Source organism: Gymnodraco acuticeps, unplaced genomic scaffold (assembly GCF_902827175.1).
Source record: "Gymnodraco acuticeps unplaced genomic scaffold, fGymAcu1.1, whole genome shotgun sequence".
NCBI classification, from domain to species: domain Eukaryota; kingdom Metazoa; phylum Chordata; class Actinopteri; order Perciformes; family Bathydraconidae; genus Gymnodraco; species Gymnodraco acuticeps.
In genome coordinates this window covers 1,919,752-1,943,073 of record NW_022990459.1, presented here as the reverse complement: position 1 = coordinate 1,943,073, position 23,322 = coordinate 1,919,752, and the positions used below count along the sequence as shown (strand labels likewise).

At 40.5% G+C, this 23,322-nt stretch overlaps 3 protein-coding genes across 9 annotated transcripts in view; 1 reads left to right on the top strand and 2 right to left on the bottom strand.

Moving 5' to 3' along the window:
• Positions 1 to 620, bottom strand: part of nup37 (nucleoporin 37) — a 12,680-nt gene extending 12,060 nt beyond the window's left edge. The window contains exon 1 of one of the 3 annotated variants that reach the window (XM_034225987.1): positions 526 to 620. The gene's annotated coding sequence lies outside the window, so the exon portion shown is untranslated. Of the gene's footprint in view, positions 1 to 151; positions 332 to 525 lie in introns of those variants that run through there. The other 2 variants (XM_034225985.1, XM_034225986.1) reach the window with 2 other exon arrangements.
• On the top strand, positions 580 to 17,923 carry parpbp (PARP1 binding protein). Of its 4 annotated transcripts, none has more exons than XM_034225982.1 (11): positions 580 to 646; positions 1,420 to 1,575; positions 2,233 to 2,469; positions 2,572 to 2,676; positions 5,465 to 5,635; positions 5,767 to 5,921; positions 8,979 to 9,162; positions 9,269 to 9,450; positions 13,136 to 13,217; positions 16,322 to 16,508; positions 17,028 to 17,923. In XM_034225982.1, the coding sequence occupies exons 2-11, from the start codon at positions 1,426 to 1,428 to the stop codon at positions 17,348 to 17,350; spliced, it is 1,776 nt and encodes a 591-aa protein (XP_034081873.1). In that variant the 5' UTR covers positions 580 to 646; positions 1,420 to 1,425; the 3' UTR covers positions 17,351 to 17,923. The 4 variants fall into 4 exon arrangements, with proteins under 4 accessions (XP_034081873.1, XP_034081875.1, XP_034081871.1 ...); XM_034225984.1 differs by having other exon boundaries at positions 588 to 646; positions 1,423 to 1,575; XM_034225980.1 differs by lacking the exon at positions 580 to 646 and adding an exon at positions 690 to 1,142.
• pmch (pro-melanin-concentrating hormone) lies at positions 17,891 to 23,322 on the bottom strand. 2 transcript variants are annotated; one of them, XM_034225990.1, is made up of 4 exons: positions 21,594 to 23,322; positions 20,141 to 20,331; positions 18,418 to 18,544; positions 17,891 to 18,088 (listed from the first exon to the last, which is right to left on the bottom strand). In XM_034225990.1, the coding sequence occupies exons 2-4, from the start codon at positions 20,300 to 20,302 to the stop codon at positions 18,039 to 18,041; spliced, it is 339 nt and encodes a 112-aa protein (XP_034081881.1). In that variant the 5' UTR covers positions 20,303 to 20,331; positions 21,594 to 23,322; the 3' UTR covers positions 17,891 to 18,038. The 2 variants fall into 2 exon arrangements, with proteins under 2 accessions (XP_034081881.1, XP_034081880.1); XM_034225989.1 differs by having other exon boundaries at positions 20,141 to 23,322.

Here is a 23,322-nt window from a genome sequence, read left to right as displayed (position 1 = left end):
CATAAAAGGTGTAGCTTCAGTGTACTTTGTACTAACGCTACACATAACGGTACTGCGACACCGGCTAAAGAGCTAAAAACGTGACAGATAACTGATGTTTCAAGTGAACAGCTAGCTAGCAATTAGCAATAAACAGGCTTATATTACCCACTTTTTAATGTAACACTCCGACTAACAGCTTACTAGTTACGTCTAGGTTAAGAAAGCATATTCCAGTTCAGAATACATTAAAAGACTGATAAACCTTACCACTTTATTTTCAATAATTTCTTCAAATCAAACGGTGCGCGCGTTTGACATGTTTTCAAGCTGTTTCCGGGTACGACATGGAATGTTCCAATGAATAGAAATGTGAAGGGGGATTTTGCAAAGCTTAAAGGAAAATCTCTAAATTGTGTTGCAATACATTTGCGTAGGTGAGCTATAAAGTACATGTTTTGCATTTAATGATTCTTTATTTATAATCTTCCACATATTTATTAAGAAACAACGCAGTAGAAAAACACTTTATCTGGTCGACCTCACCTTTTGTTGCTTACTTAAAGCTGATTGGTCAAGCGGCTAAAACATCATCGGCAGTTTAAAAATTCAAAACACTGCTTCTTGTTGCGGACGTGTGTTCTCGGGGAAATCTACAATATCAGAGGTTCGCACCATTAAATTAACATTGTATTTCATGTTTTAAAGCCATACACATATGATACTGTTGTTACATATTGTGATTTTCATTTTGGAATACATCGATTGAATCGATAACATTATGCCACCGAGGCCAACGAATCTGCAGGTTTACCTTTGAATTAAAAAGAAAATACTTTGTTTTGAGTCATAGTCGGCTTTTATGTAGTAAAACCTGGTTGATTCAAACATATAGGAGAGTCATATTAATTGGCAATTCAAATATAAACAGCTAGCTAACTAGCCAGGCAGAGCGCAGTAGGTTTTTTTTCTGAATTAACGACCGAAGAAATCGCTGCATGTCTTCGGATTACATCTCTGGACTTGAGGGGTGTGCTTTAGGTCGTTACCAGCGTAAACTAGAGCTGTGTGGGTTGTTACAGACTGCCTGCAGATGTATGGAAAAACGACAGTGGCCTTCGTCGATTTTGGCTGCATCTACGTCTAATTTCTGGAAACACCAGGTGAATACCCCACTTGTCACAATAATATTATCATGCCATTGCATATATGTGGTATTTTAGAGTTGACTAGATATTGATTAAGGCAATAGACTATGATATTCAGTACAGGAAGCTTAGCAACACCTAGACGGTGTACGGCTGCTTGCACCTCGCGTAAAACGGCGCAGACCGGAAGTACGGTGTCGCGCTCGGCCCAATACCCGAATGTGTGTGTGAAAGAATATTTGTTGCATCGTTTTTTAGGTACGTTTTGATGAGTATTTTCCTGTTGTTTAAGGAGAAAATGGAGGCCCTTGGAGAGCGTCTGAAGGTGATGGTTAAAGTGTTCAGGAGAGAGGGCCAAAGGGTTTTACACTCTGAGAGGACCACCATTCATGGAGCTGATGGCATGCTCATGATACTCCAGCTGGCAATGGCAGAAGTTAACAAGCAGGTAATAGAATCAGAATCTCTCTAATTGAATTGTTGCTTAAATGCCTTATTCAACCCTTAATGAGAAATGTGTGGCCAGAAAGTACACACATGTAGACAAACAATTGACTCACACACATTAAAATGGTCTTAAATGCAAATATGATAATGTAGGGAAAGACAGGAAATAAAGGTCAGCATTATCCAACAGCACTAGAGCACATTATATATAATGGTGCAAGTGCATGAACATGTAATGTAACTATACACAGTATAAACTGGTCTCTTCTTGCAGTGTGGGATAATCTTATATGGACTTATTTAGCATTAAGCAATGTGAAGGATCTCTTTGTTTTGAGGTGAGGCTTACACCACATGCAGGGATGTGAACCATAAAATGAAATAACATTTTAAATATAAGAGGAATAAAACACAGTCTGTATTCTTGCTGTAAGTTATCTGGAGCCCAGCTCACATTATCATCATCATCATGGCATGATTCAATTGAACCATCAGGCGGACTGTCATCACGTCTATAACCGATGACATTACCACAGGTTTCCGCTCATGACCCATTTTTGGACGGCTGGGGACGGCCCTTGTGCTTTTGAACTGATTGGATCCAGGCCGTCAGTAATTATGGCTGCTGCTTTCACTGTTTTCTCTCTTCCTGTGACAGCACGGCCGAGAGTTCAAAGTGGCTCTGAGTGATGTCCTGATGGCCTGGAAACACTTACTGTTAGACAAACTTCACCTGCCACCCCCCAACTCTGCACGCATGGAGAACTATGATCTCATCCTGGAAGCATATGAATCCTTCCTGAAGCGCTCCAACACGGTGGACCTGATTGATATCCTCTCCATGTACAAACAGCTGAGATTAGATGACTCGGACCCAGAGGAGCCTGTGAGCCCGGTGAGCAGAAATCAAACTGATGTTAACTTTGGATGATGACATTAGCTGCCGAGTAAGAGATCAATTTATCTTTTTAAATACTTTTTTTGTTCTTTTGTAAAGATTCAGCTGTTTGAGTTCTTATCGAACAACGAGGAGGTCTTGGAGATTCCAGACTCTGCAGTGCCGTCAACACCGTCTAGTAAAATCAGACCCTGCTGCTCACAGGTAGGCCCAGTCCTACTTTCACACACTTATAAAAGGTGCAACTTATTCCATAAACCACCATACGAAAAACACCTCTTTCCACTCGTACAACGTTTTCTCAGTGAAATAAAATGCTTTTTCTCCACCTGCCAAAAATCCATGCATTGACTTTCCAAATGTACTTTCCAAGTATTCAGCGTAGGCCTACTTAATTTCTGCCTGGAAGCTAGCATGCTCTTATTGACAGGGACTCTATATCATATCACTTTGATTTAACAGTGCAATGTGAATTCAATTACCAGGCAGATGTTTAAAACAACACAATGTCAGGTTGGACAAGAGCTTCTGTAACTGAGTGTCTTTGCTCCACTTCTTCTGTCACTTCTGTATTTATGAGTCTTTAGAGGAGGCTTGCTCCTGCACACTAACTCAAGTGAGTCTAAGGGTATTTTCTCGATTTTTAGATGTTTTCTTAAATCACCTTTTAAATGTATTTCTTCTAACATGGCACCCATGTGTTACATATCAAAATGTTACTCACCTTAGAGCACTGTTTGATGAGATAAGTAGCTCAAAAGCTTACAATTTGACATCCGATTTTCGGAAAATCTTCAAAACTTTTGTGAAAACACAAATTTACCCATGTGATCGAATTGTTTTGGTGTTTTAGATTTGGTTACCAAAGTCTTAGGATCACAAAAGCAGTGAAATATTTGAATTACACTGTATATAAATGTGTTATTCATGTCTAAAATGAATGAGTAAAATAGGTGTTTATCACTCTACTTTCACCACAGCAGGGACTGAGATACACCAGGACTGAATAATGACTTCATATTACATACCAAGGTTCATGTGATGTGTACAAATACAAATTGAGCATTCAACCTTTTTTTCAACCAACAATTTATTATAAATATGTTTTTTTCAACCAACTATTTATATAAATATAAGAAACTGGAAAATCTCACTATTTACAATATTGAACATCAGAACTTTCAACCAACTATTCATTATAAATGTCAAGACAGTGTCAAGGTCTTTGTCTGTCTTCCAAGACAGTGGGTCTGGCTGCTGTGAAGATGGGGGTGATGGTGCATGGGCTGCTGTGTAGGTGGGGTGTACAAGTGCTATACGAGACCTCCACGAGTCCTCCTTGCTGGCTGGGTTGAAGGTGATGGCTGTGGTGGAGCCTTTGTGCTGAGGTGTATCTTGACCTGGTGGCAGCCGCAGATGGAGGTGGAGGCAGCTGTAGTGATGATGGTCTGCTGGTCCTTGGTGGTGATGGCTCTGGTGAAGGCCCTTGAGCCACGGTAGATCTTGACCTGGGGGCCGGCACAGATGGATGTTCTGGCTGCTGGATAAACGCTGCCTGTGGGCCACTAGGCCCAGACAGCTGTGAAACATCTCTGTAAAACAAATTGAAATGTAGGACAATAATTACAACTAATTTCATTGAAATAAAGTTCAAGTAAAATGTTGCTCAAGCACAAATAACAATGCACACATAAAAAGAAAGTTTGGGAGGTTGGAGAAGGAGTCTCTCTCGATCTTACACACACACACACACACACACACAGGTATTTCCAGTTACTTTACATTCAGTATAAAATCACAGAAACACATATACATAGGCTACATCTGATTACAAAGTCTCATCTGTACAGGACGGTAAAATAATAACAGGCACACATATAAATAAATCTATGACAAAGTCTCATCTGTACAGAACAGTATGATAAAATAATCGATGGCAAAAACATGTCACTGTAAATGTCTCCGTTGTGGGACGAATAAATGATTAATTTAATCATCTACACATGTAATCTCACTTTTACACACCAAAATAACGTTAACACAGAGTAAACGTTTGCTAATGGAGAGTCTATTTTGTCCAATAAAAAGTTCATGGTTATCGATACAAAATATATATCAATAAACCTATTGTTCATTTTCGTGGTATTCCCCACACATTGCCAGTACACTATTACTGTAATATTTACACTTACTCATGTCCAAATGGATCCTTGTTGTTGTCTTTGTATTCTTCTTCTTCAGAAGAGTCGAAGACTTCAGGTTCTGAGGCTCTATCTTCATTGCTGCTAGCGAAAAAAATCTCTAGCGAAGTTGGCTACTGTAAAGTTTTTTTTAGCCATTTTCTCTGTCTCTCTCTCTCTCCCTCACAGACGTAAACTGATGGGAGACACGTGGTTTATGTTTTGTTTACTTGGTGGGTAGGTCCTTAGTGATTTCTCGATGTCCATTGGTCATTTTAGACCATGATGGCTGCCGGCCGAGATTTCCTTGACGGACACACGAATCCACCAATCCCACACAGTGTAAAGTCAAGCTGCTTTGAGCGGCCATATTGGCTGCTGTGCCCTGGTTACAGTCTCACAGGAGATACCGCTGGAAAGCTACTCTTCCAGCGATTCCGCGGATATCTGAATCATATTTCTACTCCTTATAATCGAAAATATATGATTAATTACGTAAAATTATGCGCACCTGGACGCGCCGGGGACTCCAGAGGGTTAATATGGGCTGTCAGCTGCTGTGTTTAGTGCTTTTACTCAGGCAGTAAAGCCACTGTCCATTGTAGGTAGTTTATAAACACAAACTGGACTTGTCTTCCATAAATATTGGATATGCTTTAGTTTAGCCTGTTTCCCATAACTGGAAACAGGCTAAACAGCTAGCCTGGCGCTATCTTATGGCAGAATGGCCAAATGTAAAGATATATTTCCCTAAATTGTTGAGTTTTCTAACAAAAAATGTTAATGATGCTTTCTATCTTCATTTTCAATAGGTGAAAATTGCAGTGAGAAGGGTGTTCTGCTCCTATCTGAGTTTGCTTGTGAACGTGAAGAATGACATGGCCTTGGCGCTAACCCTGGATGTGCCCAGTCGTGCTCTTGAACGTCAGGCATTTACCGACGTAAAGCATGCTGCACAAAACAACAGCACCTCTCTCTTCTTGGTAAGAAACACCCACACTCGGCATGTTAAGCGATGATGTATTCACACTTTACATCACTTGAAACCAAAGTCATGACGCTTAAATTGGAGTAATTCTCTCTCTCATTTGGGTATTTTTCACGTTTTTTGTAGGCTGTGACATCTTTTGTGAGGATCATCCAGCTCGGAGGCAGAGGCTACGCTCCAGCTGAGTCTGACCCACTGAGGAAACATGTCAAAGGCCTGTCTGACTTTGTTCAGTTTCTAGACAACCTGGAAGAATTACTCGGGGAGATACCCGACCCAAGGTACACAATACGCCTAATCCACTTCCAGTAGCTCCCTGTCTTGCTGATGCCTTCAAATAAATGACTCTCGCCTTGTGACAGAAATTGGCTGTTAATGTTGGAAGGCAGAGAAGTTCTCCATTGAATTTATCTCTGTGCTTCTACAGTGTTTTAAAGCAGGGTTTCCCAACCTTTATTGTGCCAAGGACCGGCAGATACATTAACAAAAAAATCACGGACCGGTTGTCAATTTTAACTGATTTTAATATTTGATCACCACCAGCAGGTAGCAACAGAGGCTAATTGTATGTAGCAGCCTGAACAAATACTAGTATTAAATACTAGTGTGTGTGTGTGTGTGTGTGTGTGTGTGTGTGTGTGTGTGTGTGTGTGTGTGTGTGTGTGTGTGTGTGTGTGTGTGTGTGTGTGTGTGTGTGTGTGTGTGTGTGTGTGTGTGTGTGTGTGTGTGTGTGTGTGTGTGTGTGTGTGTGTGTGTGTGTGTGTGTGTGTGTGTGTGTGTGTGTGTGTGTGTGTGTGTGTGTGTGTGTGTGTGTGTGTGTGTGTGTGTGTGTGTGTGTGTGTGTGTGTGTGTGTGTTACTCAGAATTTCAAACAAATGACTATATTGTGGTTTTCAATCTTTCAATTAAATCAAATATTTTTTTAAAAGCCTGGCTCTGTCCAAGGGCATTAACGATTCCACCTACCAGCACGTTCAAAGCTCTTTATAATAATACGTAAATAATGTTTGTTCATCACGTCCAAAAACGTGTCAAAACATAATTTGGCTGTTTTGCAAGTGGTTATGTGGCTATTGCTTGGCCCGACAATACGTTCCTGCAATCTCTGAGAGTGGTCCCCGATCATGAGTACAACAGGGTTTTTTTTCAGGATTTCTTGGTCACTTTTTATTAAAATCTACTCAAACTGACTATTTTCAGCTGCCGATTAATGTACATCTGTTGCTCTTGGAAGTATTTCGAGCAGCAGAACAGTCTATGTGGGATTGAGTCTAACTGAACTACAGTCTGTGTTTGTGAATTCTTAGCAGTTCGCCTAAGTTGCCACATTGTTCTATCAGGGTCACTTAGCCAGTACAATAAATCTCTTATTTGTATTGGCTGATCTTACACCTGCTAAAACAATCCACATACCACACTCAAATAATGCATTGTTACAAAATGCTGTCGTTACTTTATTGGATTCTAATAATCTAATATACACATATTCCATTTCCAGAGAAATCAGCCTGACCTGATTAGGGGAATACTGAGATTCCAAGAAAAGTTGAGCTTGTTTTCTGGCAGCAGCTTAAGAGGAATGTTCTTTGAAATGCTTACTTCTTCCTGCCATTCAAGTACAGGTTAAATTATATTTCCTAGCAGGTGTGTCAATACAATTATTTTGAATAGAATTCAATTCTGTTGTGTGTGGGGGGCCCCTGCTGCTGCTGCTACTAGTAGGAATGTTTACAGTCTGGATGACACTTTTGCACGAGAATCACAGCTGTGATCATTATATCAATCTGTTCAGCTCTTTATTATTTCATTCAAATCCCTATAATGACTCCCATCTCTCATGATAACCCTTTGGATTGCTAAAGCATGTTCATCTTTTCCACATCAAAGCCGGTCTCTGTTAAATAACTTGTTCCCCGTTTAGAGCTCAAGGTTTGATGATAATTCATTTCAGAAGGAGCTCCACAGATCACTCTCCACACCATTGCAGATTATATTTCGATGTCAAAGCATTTGGCGCCACAACAAAAGCGGTTATCAGGAGTGATTCTGTCGTTTAGTCATGTGAGGCTTGAATCGAGGTGAATCTGTTAAAGGCTCCCTTTGTAGGAGGCCCAGTAGCCACGTTATCTTCAACACATTGTGATGTTTATGTAGCAGTGGATTCGACTCACGCTGCTCTTCTGAGGGTTTTCAGTTCATGCAGGCTGATGAGGCACGGATGAACTCGGCCAACATGTGTCTTTCAACAGGCAGTGCCTTAACGCTCTCAGTGGAGTACTGTATTTCCTCATCCAAACACCTTCTATGGAGAGTTCAGGGCCCCTTGTTCACCGAACATCTGTTTTCCCAAATGATTCTGTTACTGAGCCCCGCTCACTCACATCAGAGCTGGGTCAGGGTGGGACCACCGCCTCTACACCTTACTACAAACTCTTCTAGCATATTTTTCCTTTTTTCTCTCCCCCTGCATTATTTTTATTTTATTGGATTAAACATCGACAGGATTACAGAGCAGATTTGACAGGTGAAACAGATAATGAGAATACTAAACAGAAATGTACGTAATGCAGGATTTGGAGAAAGAAAACACCTAAATGCAGTTTAGATGATATTAGATAGATTTTCAGGAATATTTTTGGGATTATCTATGCCTAGAATGCTCTATGCAGGTGAGATGTTCACTGTCATTGATTCCTTGGGAACCTCTTTCCAGAATTTCTGAAAAAATACACATTTTAATAAGTGGTAGATCTTCAGGCATGCTTTAAAGCACGTGCCTGTTAGAAAAGTTAAGAAGTGATATGTGTCTATGCTTTTTGAAGCACCCACAGTGCGAGCATGGGCGAAAATCTCTGAAAACTATAAAGAGGAAAATCCTGGAGTATGTCTGCTAGACAGTCCATCGCAGAGCGCAGTGACTGTGCCCAGTGTGACTTTAACAGGGATTTGAAGCACATTTTCTGCCTCATACAGTAACTGTTAACATTGGCAAAGCAGAGTCACAGAGAAAAAAAAGGATTACTGGATGTTACCACTGAAACAATTACTCTGAAATCTTTAAGTCGGTGTCTGATTAATTGGAAGTGAAGCTACAGTATATCTTTTTAAGGCATTCAGAGGAAGGCCTGGCTCTTCTATGTTTTCAGTTTTAGGAGAGAGTTATTCATGTTGGCAAATATTGGCTGAACTCTTGAACACTATTCATTCCATCCAGATGAAAACCTGTATGTGTGTACTGCAGAGGAATCTATTTCTTTTCAAAACAAAGGTAGGTTTTTGTCTCGACCTGCCAAACAATACTCCCTGTATATTTTGACTCTCATTGTTTTTATTCTCAGTGTGTGTGGAGCCCGGCTGGTGGCTGCCATCAGGGCGGTGCTGGTGAAGGGACGCAGCAGTGGAGATGCAGTGTATGCTGTGTCTGAGGAGACAACAAAGGAGCTGAAGGAGAGGATTTGCCAGCTATATCAGATCCAGAAACAGATTGCTAAAGGAAGCGGGACTGGGATAAGCCCTGCCAGGGTAATGCATAACCTCTGCTCTTTTTGGAATCCATACAATTGTATAAAACCCACTTAATCTTCTCCAACAGTGTACTGATTGTGGTTGTGTTGTTCTTCCTCTTCAGCCAAAGGCGCACACAGTCAATCACTGCACTGCGTACGGAGGTCGGGACACTGTGAAGGTGCTGCTGGCTCTGCTGGATGAAGAGGCCCTGGCTCCCCCGTCTCAGAACAAGGCGGACCTGCTGTCTGAGGACCAGCCTGTCCTTAGTGGGGCAGAGGGGACCTGCATCCTCAACTTGTTCAGGTTGGCGCAAACACATGCAGTAGAAACTGAGACATGCCCCTTTGTATTTTTGAATGGGAGCATGTTCTTTGGTTATACTTTATAAGCTGTGATCCTGGGGAAAGTTTGTTTGATCATGTGTATCTCTCTGTCTGTCAACAGCTAATCTTTAAAGGCCCCCTATTATACTATTTTTCATCAATATGGTTAGCACACAGGAGACAGCCGTTTCATTGCAGACTGTTATGTTTATGTTGGGAAATGGCAGTCCATACATTATTTTAGATATATTTCGAACTCGGACTCTCATTCACTTCATGAAATCGCTACAGCACCAGGAGTAGGGCTGCACGATTTTGGGGAAAAATCTAATTACGATTTTTCTGACAAATATTGCGATTCGATTTGCAATATTTGTTTTTAAGCGACCCAACGGAAGTTTATTGTAAAATGTGGCCATAACTCCGGCTAGGAAGGTCGTATCAACGTGCTCCCGTCTCTAGCAGCCCCGCAGCCCGAGCTACGAGTGAAATAACTAAACTTACATGAAACTTCCGTTGGGTTGCTTTAAAGTCAAGCTTCAGTTTAAGATTCACCCTGTAATAGAAACATGTGATGGAGCATTACTAACCTGACTCAGATGCTTTGTTTCAACAAACCATCTAGGAAAGCTCCATTGGAAGCCATTGGGAAAGGGCAGGCACTTTAAAAAATACTTGGCAGGTGTTTGGATCAATCTGTCTATCACCTTCTATCATGGGCCACTTCTGATTGGTTAACAATGGATGGTACATGTGGAGCACAGCACTTCTGATTGGTTGGTGTGGATGACTGACACACAAGAAAAAAAATGGTAAAAGAAAAAACAGTTGTAAAAAAAAAATATGTTAAAAGAAATCGCATCATTTAAAATCGCGATTTCGATTTAAAATCGATTAATCGTTCAGCCCTAACCAGGAGGTAGCGGGACGTGTAACTCCGCCTCTGAAGTGCAGCACCAGCGCGCAAAGAGCTGTGCCTTTTGCGCAAAGCCTTCACTGTGTTTTCATTAGAACAGCTAAAGAGCGACCGCAGGCTGCTACGTTTTAACGACACACACCTCTACACACATCGAGCTGCCCGATTAATCCCCCTATTACTCGTTTTATGAAGGAGATGTCCGGTCACTATGGCGCATGATGTGTGTTTGTGCTCTGCTCAGCTCTGCTCTGTGTGGGTGTTCGGTGTGTTTGTGTCCAACAACGGCATTTGTTTTCAAATTACCATGAACAGTAATTTACACACATCTGGCCCAATTTATAGGGTTATAATTTCAGCGCCCCACTCTCCATTGCTGTTTATGTTGAAAATAAAATGAAACTTTTCATAACCACAATATTTTAACTGATTTAAATGCGGAAACTGGGGTTATTCATCAGAATTTCGTATGACTTGACTTGTGACTTGCTTGACCTGAGCAATGACTTGACTCTCACCAAAGTGACTTGGGACTTGCTTGAGACTTGTAGGTTAAGACTTGAGACTTGCTCATGACTTGCACATGAAGGACTTACTCCCACCTCTGCCCACGCCCCTCTGAGAGATATTTGGTTAAAAAAAACACAATGGTGCTCTAGGAGGAGATTCAGGTGATAAGTTGGGCGGGTGTTACCTTGGTTGGTTAGGACAGGGGTTCCCAAACTTTGCCATGCCAAGGACCCCCATATAGCATTATCGTCTGGCGGGGACCCCCCTGTTGCAATTTCTTTTTTAAATGATGAGTACATTATGATGGAGAATATGACAAATTAATTATACAGCTTAATACATTTTCTTAATATATATTTGTATTAATAATCAGTTATTCTTCAAAAAAAAAGTTTGTATTTATCTTTTGTTTGTCATTCATTACATTCATTGTGTCTTCTGTTATAAACATTCTTAACACAATATTAAACAGTAATATCAACAGTAAACATATTTTTAAAGCATTTTTAAAGTGATTTCTGTCTTTATAATATTATATAATTTTTAACAGTAATATGAACAATTAACATATATTTTTAGCATTTTTGAAAGCTACTTATGCCTTAATAGTATTATATATAATATTCAACAGTAATATTAATAATAAACATATTTATATTCATATATATAAACATCAATATTTGCTACATCCGTGCTCTCATCCAGCTGCAGAGCGAAATATTCACTAGCTCTCACTTGCTCCAAAAGCTGAGCAGATACTCAGTTTCACTCTCAGTAGCGGCAGCTCGATTCTGATTGGCTTGGTCGTGTGATTTAAAAAAATATATATATGAATAAGTAAAAAATATTAAAAGATTGGCATCAAAGGACACATAGATTGATAGATATGCAGTTATTAATAAAATCCAAGAAAGAAAAGTAACTTTTTAAAAAATAAAAAAATTCCCCTTTCCCTCAAACTTTGCGCGACCCCCCTTGCGCCCCCTGGCGGCCCCCCGGGGGGTCGGGGCCCCCACTTTGAAAAACACTGGGTTAGGACATCACAAAGTGGCCAAAATGTGATCAGCTCATTTTTAGACAGGTTTTTATAGATGGATCAGGACAAAAAGAGAGCGGGTCTTTGTTCCTGAAACTTTCAGAATCTCGTTACACAGAGGGGACACATGTTTATGTATAAAAGACATGAAAAAGTGAATGCAAAACATTTTTGCATAATAGGGGACCTTTAATATTATACTACTAGACCAATAAACCTGATGCACTCAGTGATTCACAATTTATGAAAAACCCATTGTCTCAACAGTTTGATACCTCACTTGCGGCCTCCTCTGCAATCTACTGAGAGCACTTTCCTACATACATTTAATTGAAGCACCAGTATACCATCTGTACACCATAGACGGTGAATTTCAATAGGTCTTCAACGATAATTCAGTAATTATTTTACTAGGAAAAATGTCACAGAGCTGTAAATTGGATTAGACTATTTTCACTACCACAGGAGTCACTCGGAGTGGGAAAGCCCCTGAAACAGCCATTAGACCAACATGAGACTGTACAAGGCTCCACTGAAACCATATGGAGGAAAATCCTCCCACACCACACTGGAACAATTTCTCTGGTCAAACATTTGAAATAAAAATAATAGTATGAATAGCCACTGTGGGGGGGGGGCTCTACATTATGTTGGAAGCGCATGACATTTACAGTGTGCGAAAAAGCACACGTCCCACCGTCTGGGACGTGTTATTTACAATATCGGACAAGTAGATCTTTCAATTGACTTGTCCGGTGGACAAGTGACGTTTTTCGCCATCATTTATTGACAAATTATAGAAAAATTCAGTTTATAAAAGGCAGAAATTATTCGCAAATTGTCTGTGTCCGCCATTGTTCGTTTAGAAATGTTAGTTTCGGTTCTGCTTGTCGATTCCTAAGGAAATGCATCTCGCCGCTTTCTGTACTGTTAGATGGGGGCGGGGTGGGGCGGAAAGTGTAGCAAAGTGTCAGGGTTGGGAAGCAAAACTCGGTTCCGAGTAGGAACAAATAACAATTGTCCGGTACCGGGATTAATAAGAGTTGTGAGGACAGGAGGCGAGGCATAAAAAACATATTTTTATGCATAGAACATATTTTTCCTGTTAGAAATATGATTTTTTATGAAGCTGAAATGAAAACAGAACAGTTTTTAGGACCATATCACTTTCTAACTCATAAATCTCTTGTCTTTGCCCCTCAGATCCCCTGAATTGTCATCTGGAAGCTCTCCAGAGCCTCTTAAGAACCGAGTCCAGAGTCGGCTAGACCTGCTCAAACCCAAGGTAACATGGGCCCCAAATCCAAACCATCAGTTACTACAAATTGAATCAGATGTACAAACACTGAAAATAATGTCTTTACATCCTGTAATTTCTCCCTGGTATTATATTATTTATTTGCTTAGCTGAAGCTCACATCTTAACTGACTTCTACCGTTCCCGTTTGCACAGCTGTGTTTTAGCTCTTAGTGTTGGTTTGAGGGTGCCGTTTAAATCCGTGGCATAAAACGACTTATTCGTGGGGGATTCAAACCATTAACCAGTCCTGATGATAAGTTATCCTGTTCCGGCTCTGGTCCATTTGCTTACAGTGCACAATATAACACACTGTATATCTGATATCAATATCTCCCTCTTCCTTCCTGGCTGTAAGCTCAGCTGTTCTGTTTTTGTTCATTGATATTTTTTTAGGTCAGCGTGAGAGAATCTGTCACTATGATTATGCAGCCTTGGTTGCAAAAACAGTGGGCCAACTTAACTGATGTGTTTTAGCAATTCAATCTATGTAAATGGTTTCATTTCATCCGAATTGATTTAGCACTTGCAACTCTTTGCATACAGTTAAATGGTTTAAGTAACTTGGTACATTTACCTAGTTACCATTTTAAGGTACTGCTACCACTTAAACGTATAATATTCCACGAAAAGGTCGACCGATGCTGTCATTTCAAAACTGATGCCTATAGTAAAAGCATAACATTAACTAAAATACAGAAAATTGCAGTATTGAAATATACTGGTTTGACATGATTATAGTTTGTCTACAAAAGAATATTATAATTTTTTGTTTGGTTTTAAAGGAAACACAAGTTTTGCACATTGGACTATGAAAAAGGTTGTATGTAAGTGGATACTATCATAACACACCTCAATGTCCAAACTGTCTGGAAGCATTGGCTTTGCATTATGGGTAATGTAGGCACCAGGTTTAAGTCGAGTTCATTTTATGTCCCACAATGTTATAAATGTACAATTCTAAATTAGTTAATGCTTTTTAAGGGATTTAAATCAAGGTTTTTGTAAAGGGAAAACAAATCAATCGACCTTCATGCTTCTTATTTCCACCACTGTATACACTCCATAATTGCTGAGTCACCCAAAAAACAACTGACAAGACCTGCTTTAGATTTGAAGGTAGGACTGGTCTTTTTGAAGTAAAGCAGCTTCACTATGTGAACTCCTTTTTGAACATGTATGCTAAACACATTTTGTGAAATGGCTCCTTTATTTGATTGCGCTAGCAGATGTCATTTTAGCTCCCCACAATCTGGCCGCCTTCCTGTTTGAGTGCGCTGTAATGGTCCCTGGGCAGCTCACCGCTTCCTGAACTCTGCGAGCGGAAGCTTTCTGCATCAATTTCACTTTGAAGATGCCATATCAGTCGCGTAATTCGACTAGCAAGGGGAAAACCTGAAAGGTTATTGTTTCCTGTTGTCTGCTGAACAACTTCATCCCAGACTTCTCCAGCGGTTTCATCATGCACTGACGTCAACTGGCTCACACAGAGATGGACAGATTTAGTTTCTGCTTTTGGAACCTATCCAAATCCTTGTCTCTGTGCCACAGACGATCCAAACACAGATATAACTATTTGTTTTGCTCCTCTGTGACGTCAGTGAAGGTGTTTGTGAAAATATCCATTCCATTATCTGGGATCGGTCTCTGATGGTGATAATAGTAATGGTGCACATGTTCTCACTTCATATACCTAAGAAGCAAAGCTGCAGAAATTGCTTGCACCTGTTTTGGAAGTACATCAGGAATGTGTTGGTCAGGTGTCTCCAGCGTGGGGTCAGTCGGTGTGCGGAGGTTATTTAATGACAGGCATCTCCTCCCCAACGAGGGCTCTCTGACCACATGGTGCCATGTTGCGCTCCCACCTGTTGTAATTGGATTAGACGTTATCCGTCAGTCATAGTTTGGCTGTGTTCACTCTTCCGTCCCCTCCCATTGTTTCAGGGGCATTCCAGATATGTTTTATTAGCATGCAACCAGGGCAGCATACATTTTTAGCTCCACTATTAAAGTGTGCCTTGTTCCTAGGGTAGCTGTTGTTGTAGGTGCTCCTTTTTAAGAAGTTATTTTGAAAAGCACAAAGGCTTTGATCCCTTTTGTGCTTTATGGACCCACCCAGCTTTGTTCACTGTATTTTTCCCTCAGAATGTTCCCTCCCTACTGTGGCCTGAAGGGTGAAATCCTTGGATTGTGATAATCCCAAGCAGGCGTAGATCAAACAGTGGTTGTAAAGCTGTGGATCTGCGTGCCCCAGGGCCAGGATTGTAGCCTTCGGTATCATTCACTTTCTTATAACCAACTAGGCTATCCAAAGAGGATTTTAATGAGGTGCTGCTCTACTGTCTCAGACATGTAATTGTGATAAGATTGGAGAAACAGAATGTCCTGTTTTAAGTGCTGTAATGCTGGGCTAGTGTATGAACTGTCACTTATCAGTGAGTAAGGCAACTGACAAATATTTTCATAACTAATGAGTAATATTTTAATTGTTGAGTCTCGGCAAAACATTTCCAGCCCGGTTTTCTTAAATGATTAAAGAAAACAAAAACAGGAAACTCCATATTTTAGAGGTTGAAAACGGCATTATCACGGTTTTCAAATAATTTCTTATTTATTTTTCCTGAATAGAAATGTGTGTGGACTGTAGTTGTAAAGTCTCACATAAGATAAAACATATATTTGATATATATATCGTTTTTGCCCCATCCTCTCTTTTTGAGAGCACTGTTTTCAGAACAACAAAATAAAAGTATAATGTGACTGCCATGTACTTGGCCACAAGTCCAGAGTCATTTATACTGATCAACAACCATTTTACATTTCTGTATTTAGGTGAAATCTGTTGACAATAGCACAGATATTCAATGTTCCTGGAGGATGACTTTTAAGGGCTTTGGGGATCCCCTGCCATCTAATTTATTTAGACATTCTTGAAATAGCAGTGTGTTCAAGGGGGCTTTTTGGTTTCAAACAGCAATATAAAAGCCGGGAATTAGGGAGATTTGGGCCAGCTGCATTGAGCCATTGATAATGATCATCAACTATGTGACAATATATCAGATGGACTAACAAGTTTCTTTCTGTTCATCCAGCCCAAAGAGGGGGTCTTTCGATCCCAGTTTTCATGCACATACAAGGATGAAGAACTGCCACTCAACCGTGTGCTGGAGTTCCCCAGCAGCAGCCAGATGCCCACCTGTGTGCACCCAGCACCCAAACCTAAAAACACCCCCCCTGTGGACAAGGAGTGCAGCTCTGATGCGGAGGTCAAAACCAAAGGTACAAACTCAAGCTTAAACTCCTCAAATCCTATAGTAATTTCTGTGCTCCACTACATGCTGAGAAAAGCTTAAAATGTCAACACAAGCGGTGCAGCATTCCCTTTCTGCTGGGATAGATTTCTGTTTCCTCTGACGCACACAGCTGGATGGAGGCCCGGGAACGCCTTCTCAGCTCCAGCCTTGAACCTTTCACAGCCCCGGCCCTGGGACTGGTACTTACCCATTAAACGAATCCCCATTCTATAAAACCTGCTCACACCCACAACTAGTAAAAACCCAAAAGCACACACACACACACACAGACTTTTTGCCCATTTCCCCTTCTGTCTTTTGTTCCGTGGGAATTCAGGCTCAGCTCCATCGAGTTACATGACAAATGTTACATTTCAGCTCCACAGAATAAACACACTGCCTGCCTCCACTAGCGGCTAACGTCAGCAAATTCGTCACAGCATTTCCCCCGGTTTTTCTCTACCAGGTTGTCACACTTGCTTTTGCTTTGTTTCAATCTTTCCAGCCAAGTCTACATCTGAATGCCTGAATAAGGAGCAGAGCGGTGTGCAGCAGGGGGCTGTTCTTGGGCCAAGAAGTGGAAATACCCAAAAAAGAGTTGCCGGCCCGGGCATTAAAAAGAAAACTGGCACTCAGGCGCAGGGAAAGGGCAACAAGAGGAAGCAGGTGGATTCTGACCAACATGAAGGGTCGGAGAACGAGCCCCCAGAGAAGAAACAGCTCACTGCTGTCTCAGTCAAAATGCCTGGCAAGAATGTCAGTAAGGCCTTGAGTAAGAAGAAGCTGATAGCTGGACAGGGAAAGCTTACAAGCTTCTTCAGGGTCTAATGAATCATTTTTAATCATTTTATGATGCAGCTAAATGTTATTCAGTGTGTGAATGTTCCAGTTAAGGCTGCAACTAATCATTACTTTCAGTCTCAGTTTATCTGTTAGCTGTCATTTCAGTGAATACCTTTTGGAAAATGTTTGTTAACTTGATCAAAGATGGATGACGGTATGTTAAATTCGAAGCTAGCAGGTTTTACGCTAATATAGCATAGAGCAGAGCTTTGCTAAGCTAACTGACAACCCGTAGCATTTAGCATATAGATCATTTTTAAAGTTTTAAGACATTCTGTTAGTTTTGAGAAAATCATGGCACATTAATTTTCTATTGATTTACTATGCAAATCATGGTATCCTCACTAATGTACCCACTCAACAGTGAAACATGTGGGTTTATCAGTTGATAGCAGATCATTGGAAACTTGGCCAGTACATTTTCTTTCATCAAGAAAAGTCCTACTTGAAATATTTATATCACTAGTTGTAAAGTGTATTTAACTTGTTCCTCCGCAAAATCAAGTATGTAAATAAGATGCAGACTTTTCACTTTTAATAAACTTTTATTTTGTTTTACATGTTTGTGAGCTCTCATTTTCAACAAGGGAATGTATTTCAGTGTAACATAAAGAAGAAATTGTACAGCACTTTCAGTGCAGGAGGGCAGCTCGGGGTGGGGTGGAGGGAGCCTTTATGCTTCCCAGCAGGGTCGGTACACTCTTCCTATCATACATCGCATAACTAGAAGTAAAAAATAAAGAACGTTAGCACAGTTAGCAAAAGTTAATATGAACATCAAGACATTTGATCCTGATTTTATGTATTCCACAAATAGTGGAATAAAAAAAATACCCAATGAAACAACCCGCATCTCTCAAAGAAAATGTATTAAAAAAAATTAGAATTTTAAGAAATCTTTACATTCGTGAATTTAAATAATAGATATACAAATTACCATAGGGATATTGTAAAAATATTTGTAAAATAGACAAAGCAGATATGAAGGAGTATAACATTTCTAAATCTTATCTTCACAATAATACACAATCATGGGTTTGGCAGGTACTTACTGTCAAGGTCAGTGTTTCGGCGGTCAATTTTCAAAATGTGCTCAGCGGGGGTGCGACTCACGCTTCGGTCTGTGAGCAGAGGAAAGCTGTGGGCGAAGGCCGGGTTCTGCCCTCTCAGCCCCATGTCCTGAAACACAGCATTGATCAGTATCACATGTGACACTTCAAGACCACACACATTTCCGCACCGCAGGATCTGAACTCTGGATCATCACAGTTGCAACAGCTTTTAAAGATTATCTTTTCACTTGCAGGCAGCACAGGTGTTGGATCTGCCTTAACCCAGCTGATCCAAGCCACAGGAACCCCAAATGGAAGAAATGTGTTCCCCCGTTTTTTATTTTATCACAGTGGACCATTTCTTCCACCCAGGTGGCTTTGTTCTCTCCAACATGGCTGCCTGTTCCACATTACCGCAGAGATAACCACCATGTTCATGACACACAGGAGACACAACCGCCAGATAAACTCTTAACACATCGCAGCCAAGCGTTTGAGGGAACACAGATATATCATCATTCTTCCCACTGTGATTCCAATAAATCTTTATAGGCTTGTGATCATTTGACCTTTCTCAGCTTTACCAGTTTTCCAGTGCTGCTGTAAAAGGTTTTTTAGAGCAGTGTATGGAATATTGACTTAACAGTAGACATGGGGATGGCGACCAATTGAAAGGGGTCAAATGTTCAGTCAGAGGATGGAGATAATCTGCTCTCTGTTGTTTTTGAACTACAGTTTACTGCGGTTGTTTATGGAAAGAAATGTCGTACCATAAATAGTTATGATGCATGACTGTGTTGGTGGAGTTCAGTGGGTGGGTGCAAGCTGAGACTAGCTAGATACAGTACATTTATTTGGGATAAGTTAACCAATATTATGCCAGTTAAAGGTGGGGTAGGTAAGTTTGAGAAACCGGCTCGAGATACACTTTTTGTTATATTCCATGGAATGCTCTTAACATCCCGATAGCAATGAATATCTTAAGTGCTTTGACAAAAAATCCATAAAAAATGTCATCTGTGGAAGCCGTAGTGCTGTAAAAAGCACGACCAATCATTTTAGCCGGCCCGGTTTATCTCGTGCCCTCATCGGTCATGTGCGCGTTCCTGTGTGTTGGAGGAGGGGCTCTGTGAGGAAGTGGCAGATTTTTTCCGGCTGTGTATTTTCAAATTCTAGCGCACTCGAGCTGGTTTCTCCAAAATGACCTACCCCACCTTTAACCGGTACATTTAGATTGGATTAATTTGAAGTAGAAATAATGGATTATAAGGGTTGGTTCATTCAAATAACAAAAGAAAAGATGCTCACAACAATAAAGAATGACAACTTCTCCATCCATAAAGCAAAAGTCATGTTGAAATCATTAGTAGAGATTTATCAACCACTAATAAAGATAACAGCTTAACACTCAGCCGTTCTGCTTTCTGGATACATTTCTGAAGAGTATCTTTTTAAATAATAAAAATATCTTTCTTTTGTTGTGTTTGGTAACAAAGAGAACATCTGCTTAAAACACACCAACTCAAAGAATGGAATCACTTAGCAATATAAATGATAAGGTTGGAAAGCTAGCTTTGTAACTGCAAACTAATACTTTACTTTAAAGTTAAAACATTTCTATGTTGATAACTTGTTAGAATCTTAAAATGAACAGTATTTTATGTTAGAAGCTATTTGTTAACAACCTCAAACTTGAAATCAAGCTCTGCGATTTGACACTTACGGAGAAGATGATGATTTTCGAACTCCCGTCTTCATCCCTCTTGTTGGTGTCCAGCACAAAGTTCCGTCTGTAGGCAGCGGGAACCAAGGCGGGCTCAGTCATGGGTTCATCCTCCAGGAAGAGGCCATCCTGCTCCATCGCTCCGTCTTTAGCTGCAGGCATTGCTACAGTGACATAGTGGCTGCTCAGCTCTGAGAACAGCACCAGAGTGTACAGGAAAGAGTAGACAGAGATCATGGTATCTACAAGGTTTAGTTCTGTTCTGTTTGACTGATCTTCTCTCAGCTGACGAGTGGTGATACTGGGCTCACAGGCGTCTTTATATTTTCAGTGAGAGGGTTCTTTGCTTACAATTATAACTGTTACGTGTCAGAAAGCGTCATGTCTCCTGCAGAGGTGCATCCGTCTTAAAAACCGAAGGTCACAGGAAGATTAAAGGTCATTTCATTGATAGGTGTTCCTTCGTGGGGAAGAAGGTGAATGGCTCTATTGTGTCTGTTTAGAGATGTGATGAATTCAAATGGATAATGGTGGTGAAACATGGAGGGCTGTACTTTTGAAAGGATCACAGAGCAGCGTCAAGAAGGCTCACATCAGGTCAAAGGACAGGAAATAATCATCAATCTTTTTCATCAAAATCCACATGCTGAAAAGAACCCAGCAGGTGAGAGGACATACACTGACAGAGCTGAATTAAAGACGCCTTTTCATAAGTTAAAGAATGTAATTTTCTCTGAATGTTGTACATGGCTTAAAAATACCCTACAATGAACCATCCACAAAGGTCATTTACATGAATGAAAGCCTCTAAACCTTAGCTACTGCTGAGACCAAAGATAATTTACTAATCCAATAAAAGAAAAATACATTTAAAAGGACATTCTAGGAAATGACAATTGAGAGTCAGAGTTAGCATGCTAACATGCTAAACTGCACTGGTGAACAAAGATAACATTACACCTGCTTAAAACCAACTTTTCCCAATGTTAGCTTTGTCAATGTGGCTATATTAGCTTTACCCCCCCCCCCCCCAAAGTCACATTGAGAAAAGCCGTGCCACAAAATCCAGTGGAAATGTGCGGGGTGGGAGGATAGCGTCACAGAGGCGTTAGAATGGTTGAAGATTTTTCTCTTTCTATGGCATACACTTGTTATAGTACAGATTAAACGAACATGATAGAAGATGTTAATTGGAGAGCTTTGAGATATATAACTGATGGTTGAATCAATCTTCTCATCTAACTCTCGACAAGAAGGCAAATAAACATATTTCCTACTACTAACTATTTATTTAAATAAGAATGTGATAATGCTTCAGCTCTGTAATCAGGCCTTGGGAGCATTTGATCGACAAGCTCCCACACCATCATCAGCTAACAATATTAAGGCGGAGGCAAGCAGAAACCAAAGGGTCTTAATGTTGACATAGCTCTTCGCGGCTCAAAAGGCTTACCTTATTAACATCACAGGAGCCGTAGCACAGGGGATGGAGAGCCAGGGCATGAATAATAGCTATTGAACTCAGCTGAAGTGATTTTACTTGGAGCGGTCAGCCTTTATTTTGTAAGTATTATTGTTGGAGGGCGAGGACTTCTGAAGAACTGAACTGACTCCACAGGGGCACGGCCGTTCCAGCAGAAGCACAACTGAACTTGTGAGCTTAATGCTCTGTTGTTGTAACCTTTTTCGCTCTTTCTCTCCTGATAATATCCCTTCCCATTTCCCCATATTTCTCCTGATATAGGCAGCATTAACGTACTGATATGGACAGCAGACAAATCAATGCCTCCAAATCCAAAGCTTCTTGGCTCCTCTTCCTTTGCACACTCGGGAATATTCAATGAACTTTGAGCCGTGGTGAAGGACATAATCTGGTAACGGTGATTTCTCCATGTTCTGAATTTTCTTAGAAACCATTACCATAATTCTTTAACAAAGAACATTAGCAAAAAAGCCAAGATTCAAATAATCTTATGAGCAACAGATGTGAAATCGGTGGGTATCCAGAAACATTATTTTCTAAATCTTTATGTTTCCACAACAAAGCTTGCAAAATCTTCAACGTGTGCCAGTAAAGTTGATTTAACTACTGATTGCGCTGTCTCTTATTCATATTTGGTCTTGTTTGTATGCGTTGTAATTTGGTTCAGATTTGATTCAGCATCGTAAATGGTTCAAATGTTTTATTTGAGGAAAGCTGCAGGAGAGTTTTCTTCATTGGCTGCTTGCATCACCTGTCAGTTGCCATTGCTGTGTTTTAATCACACCACCTACAGTGTTTATGCATCAAGAGACCTTAGAAGTATGGGCTCTATGACATCAGTAGCAGAAATGTTTTATAATGATCAGTGGGAAACACATACGTTTCTCTCCCTGTATTGACATGCTGCCTTTTATCACTTGTCTTCTAATTGAAAATATAAAACAGTGGCGCAGCAGAAGGAAATGTGATGCACTGATGCTCCACGCATGATGTCTGATATCTGTGTGTTACTGCTGAGGAGACTTGAGTTGTGCCAGAGGCCAGCGTGCTGCATTCAACAGAGATGCGGGTGCAAAAAGAGGGGACCACATTTTGGGCAGTTTTTTTTGCCCAGAGAACAGGCCATGGTTTCCTGGAACAATGCAGCTGATGAGAGTCCCTCCAAGGAAAATAAGGCTCTGACATCATGGGTTCTTAAAGCACACAGCTGAGCCAACACTCTCTCCTGCTATAATCAAGCCTCAGTGAATTTCCACTGTCGACTGAAATTGAGAAAGAGGGAGATTCTCCTCCAATGGTTTGGACTAACACTTTCCTTTTTTGTCTTTCACAGAAGCTTTTACCAAAGTCCTCACATCCCGTGGTGGCACGAGGCTCAAGGTGCACTTGTTGGACTCAAGGTGTGTCTGTTTCCTTTTACATCTGGCCTTGGATCAAAATAAAAACAGCTACCTGTACATTTGTAATGATCCTCTTATCACAAGCCAACGCTGGATGCTAGCTTTCAGATTTGAGAAGAAACAAATGCTGAATTGACAAACGCAGAAGCAAAAGTTAAACGCAGCATAGTGAAATTGTGTGTGTTTTATTGGTAACAAAAAAAAGAATGGTTGAAGACTGATGAAGCCTTACAACCTCTTTTCCTGTAAAACAACCAGAGATGGGGTCGTTACTAAAAAAATGTAATATATTACATATA

Bases quoted from the DNA above. Each gene is read 5' to 3' on its own strand.
- pmch (XM_034225989.1), bottom strand. From the start codon at position 20,377: ATGATCTCTGTCTACTCTTTCCTGTACACTCTGGTGCTGTTCTCAGAG. The intron at 18,545-20,140 runs GTAAGTGTCAAA...GCTGTGTTTCAG, and splicing joins CGAAAATCATCATCTTCTCC to GACATGGGGCTGAGAGGGCA. The intron at 18,089-18,417 runs GTAAGTACCTGC...TTTTACTTCTAG, and splicing joins CCGAAACACTGACCTTGACA to TTATGCGATGTATGATAGGA.
- parpbp (XM_034225980.1), top strand. From the start codon at position 978: ATGTCTTCGGATTACATCTCTGGACTTGAGGGGTGTGCTTTAGGTCGT. The intron at 9,451-13,135 runs GTTGGCGCAAAC...TTTGCCCCTCAG, and splicing joins TGCATCCTCAACTTGTTCAG to ATCCCCTGAATTGTCATCTG. The intron at 13,218-16,321 runs GTAACATGGGCC...CTGTTCATCCAG, and splicing joins TAGACCTGCTCAAACCCAAG to CCCAAAGAGGGGGTCTTTCG.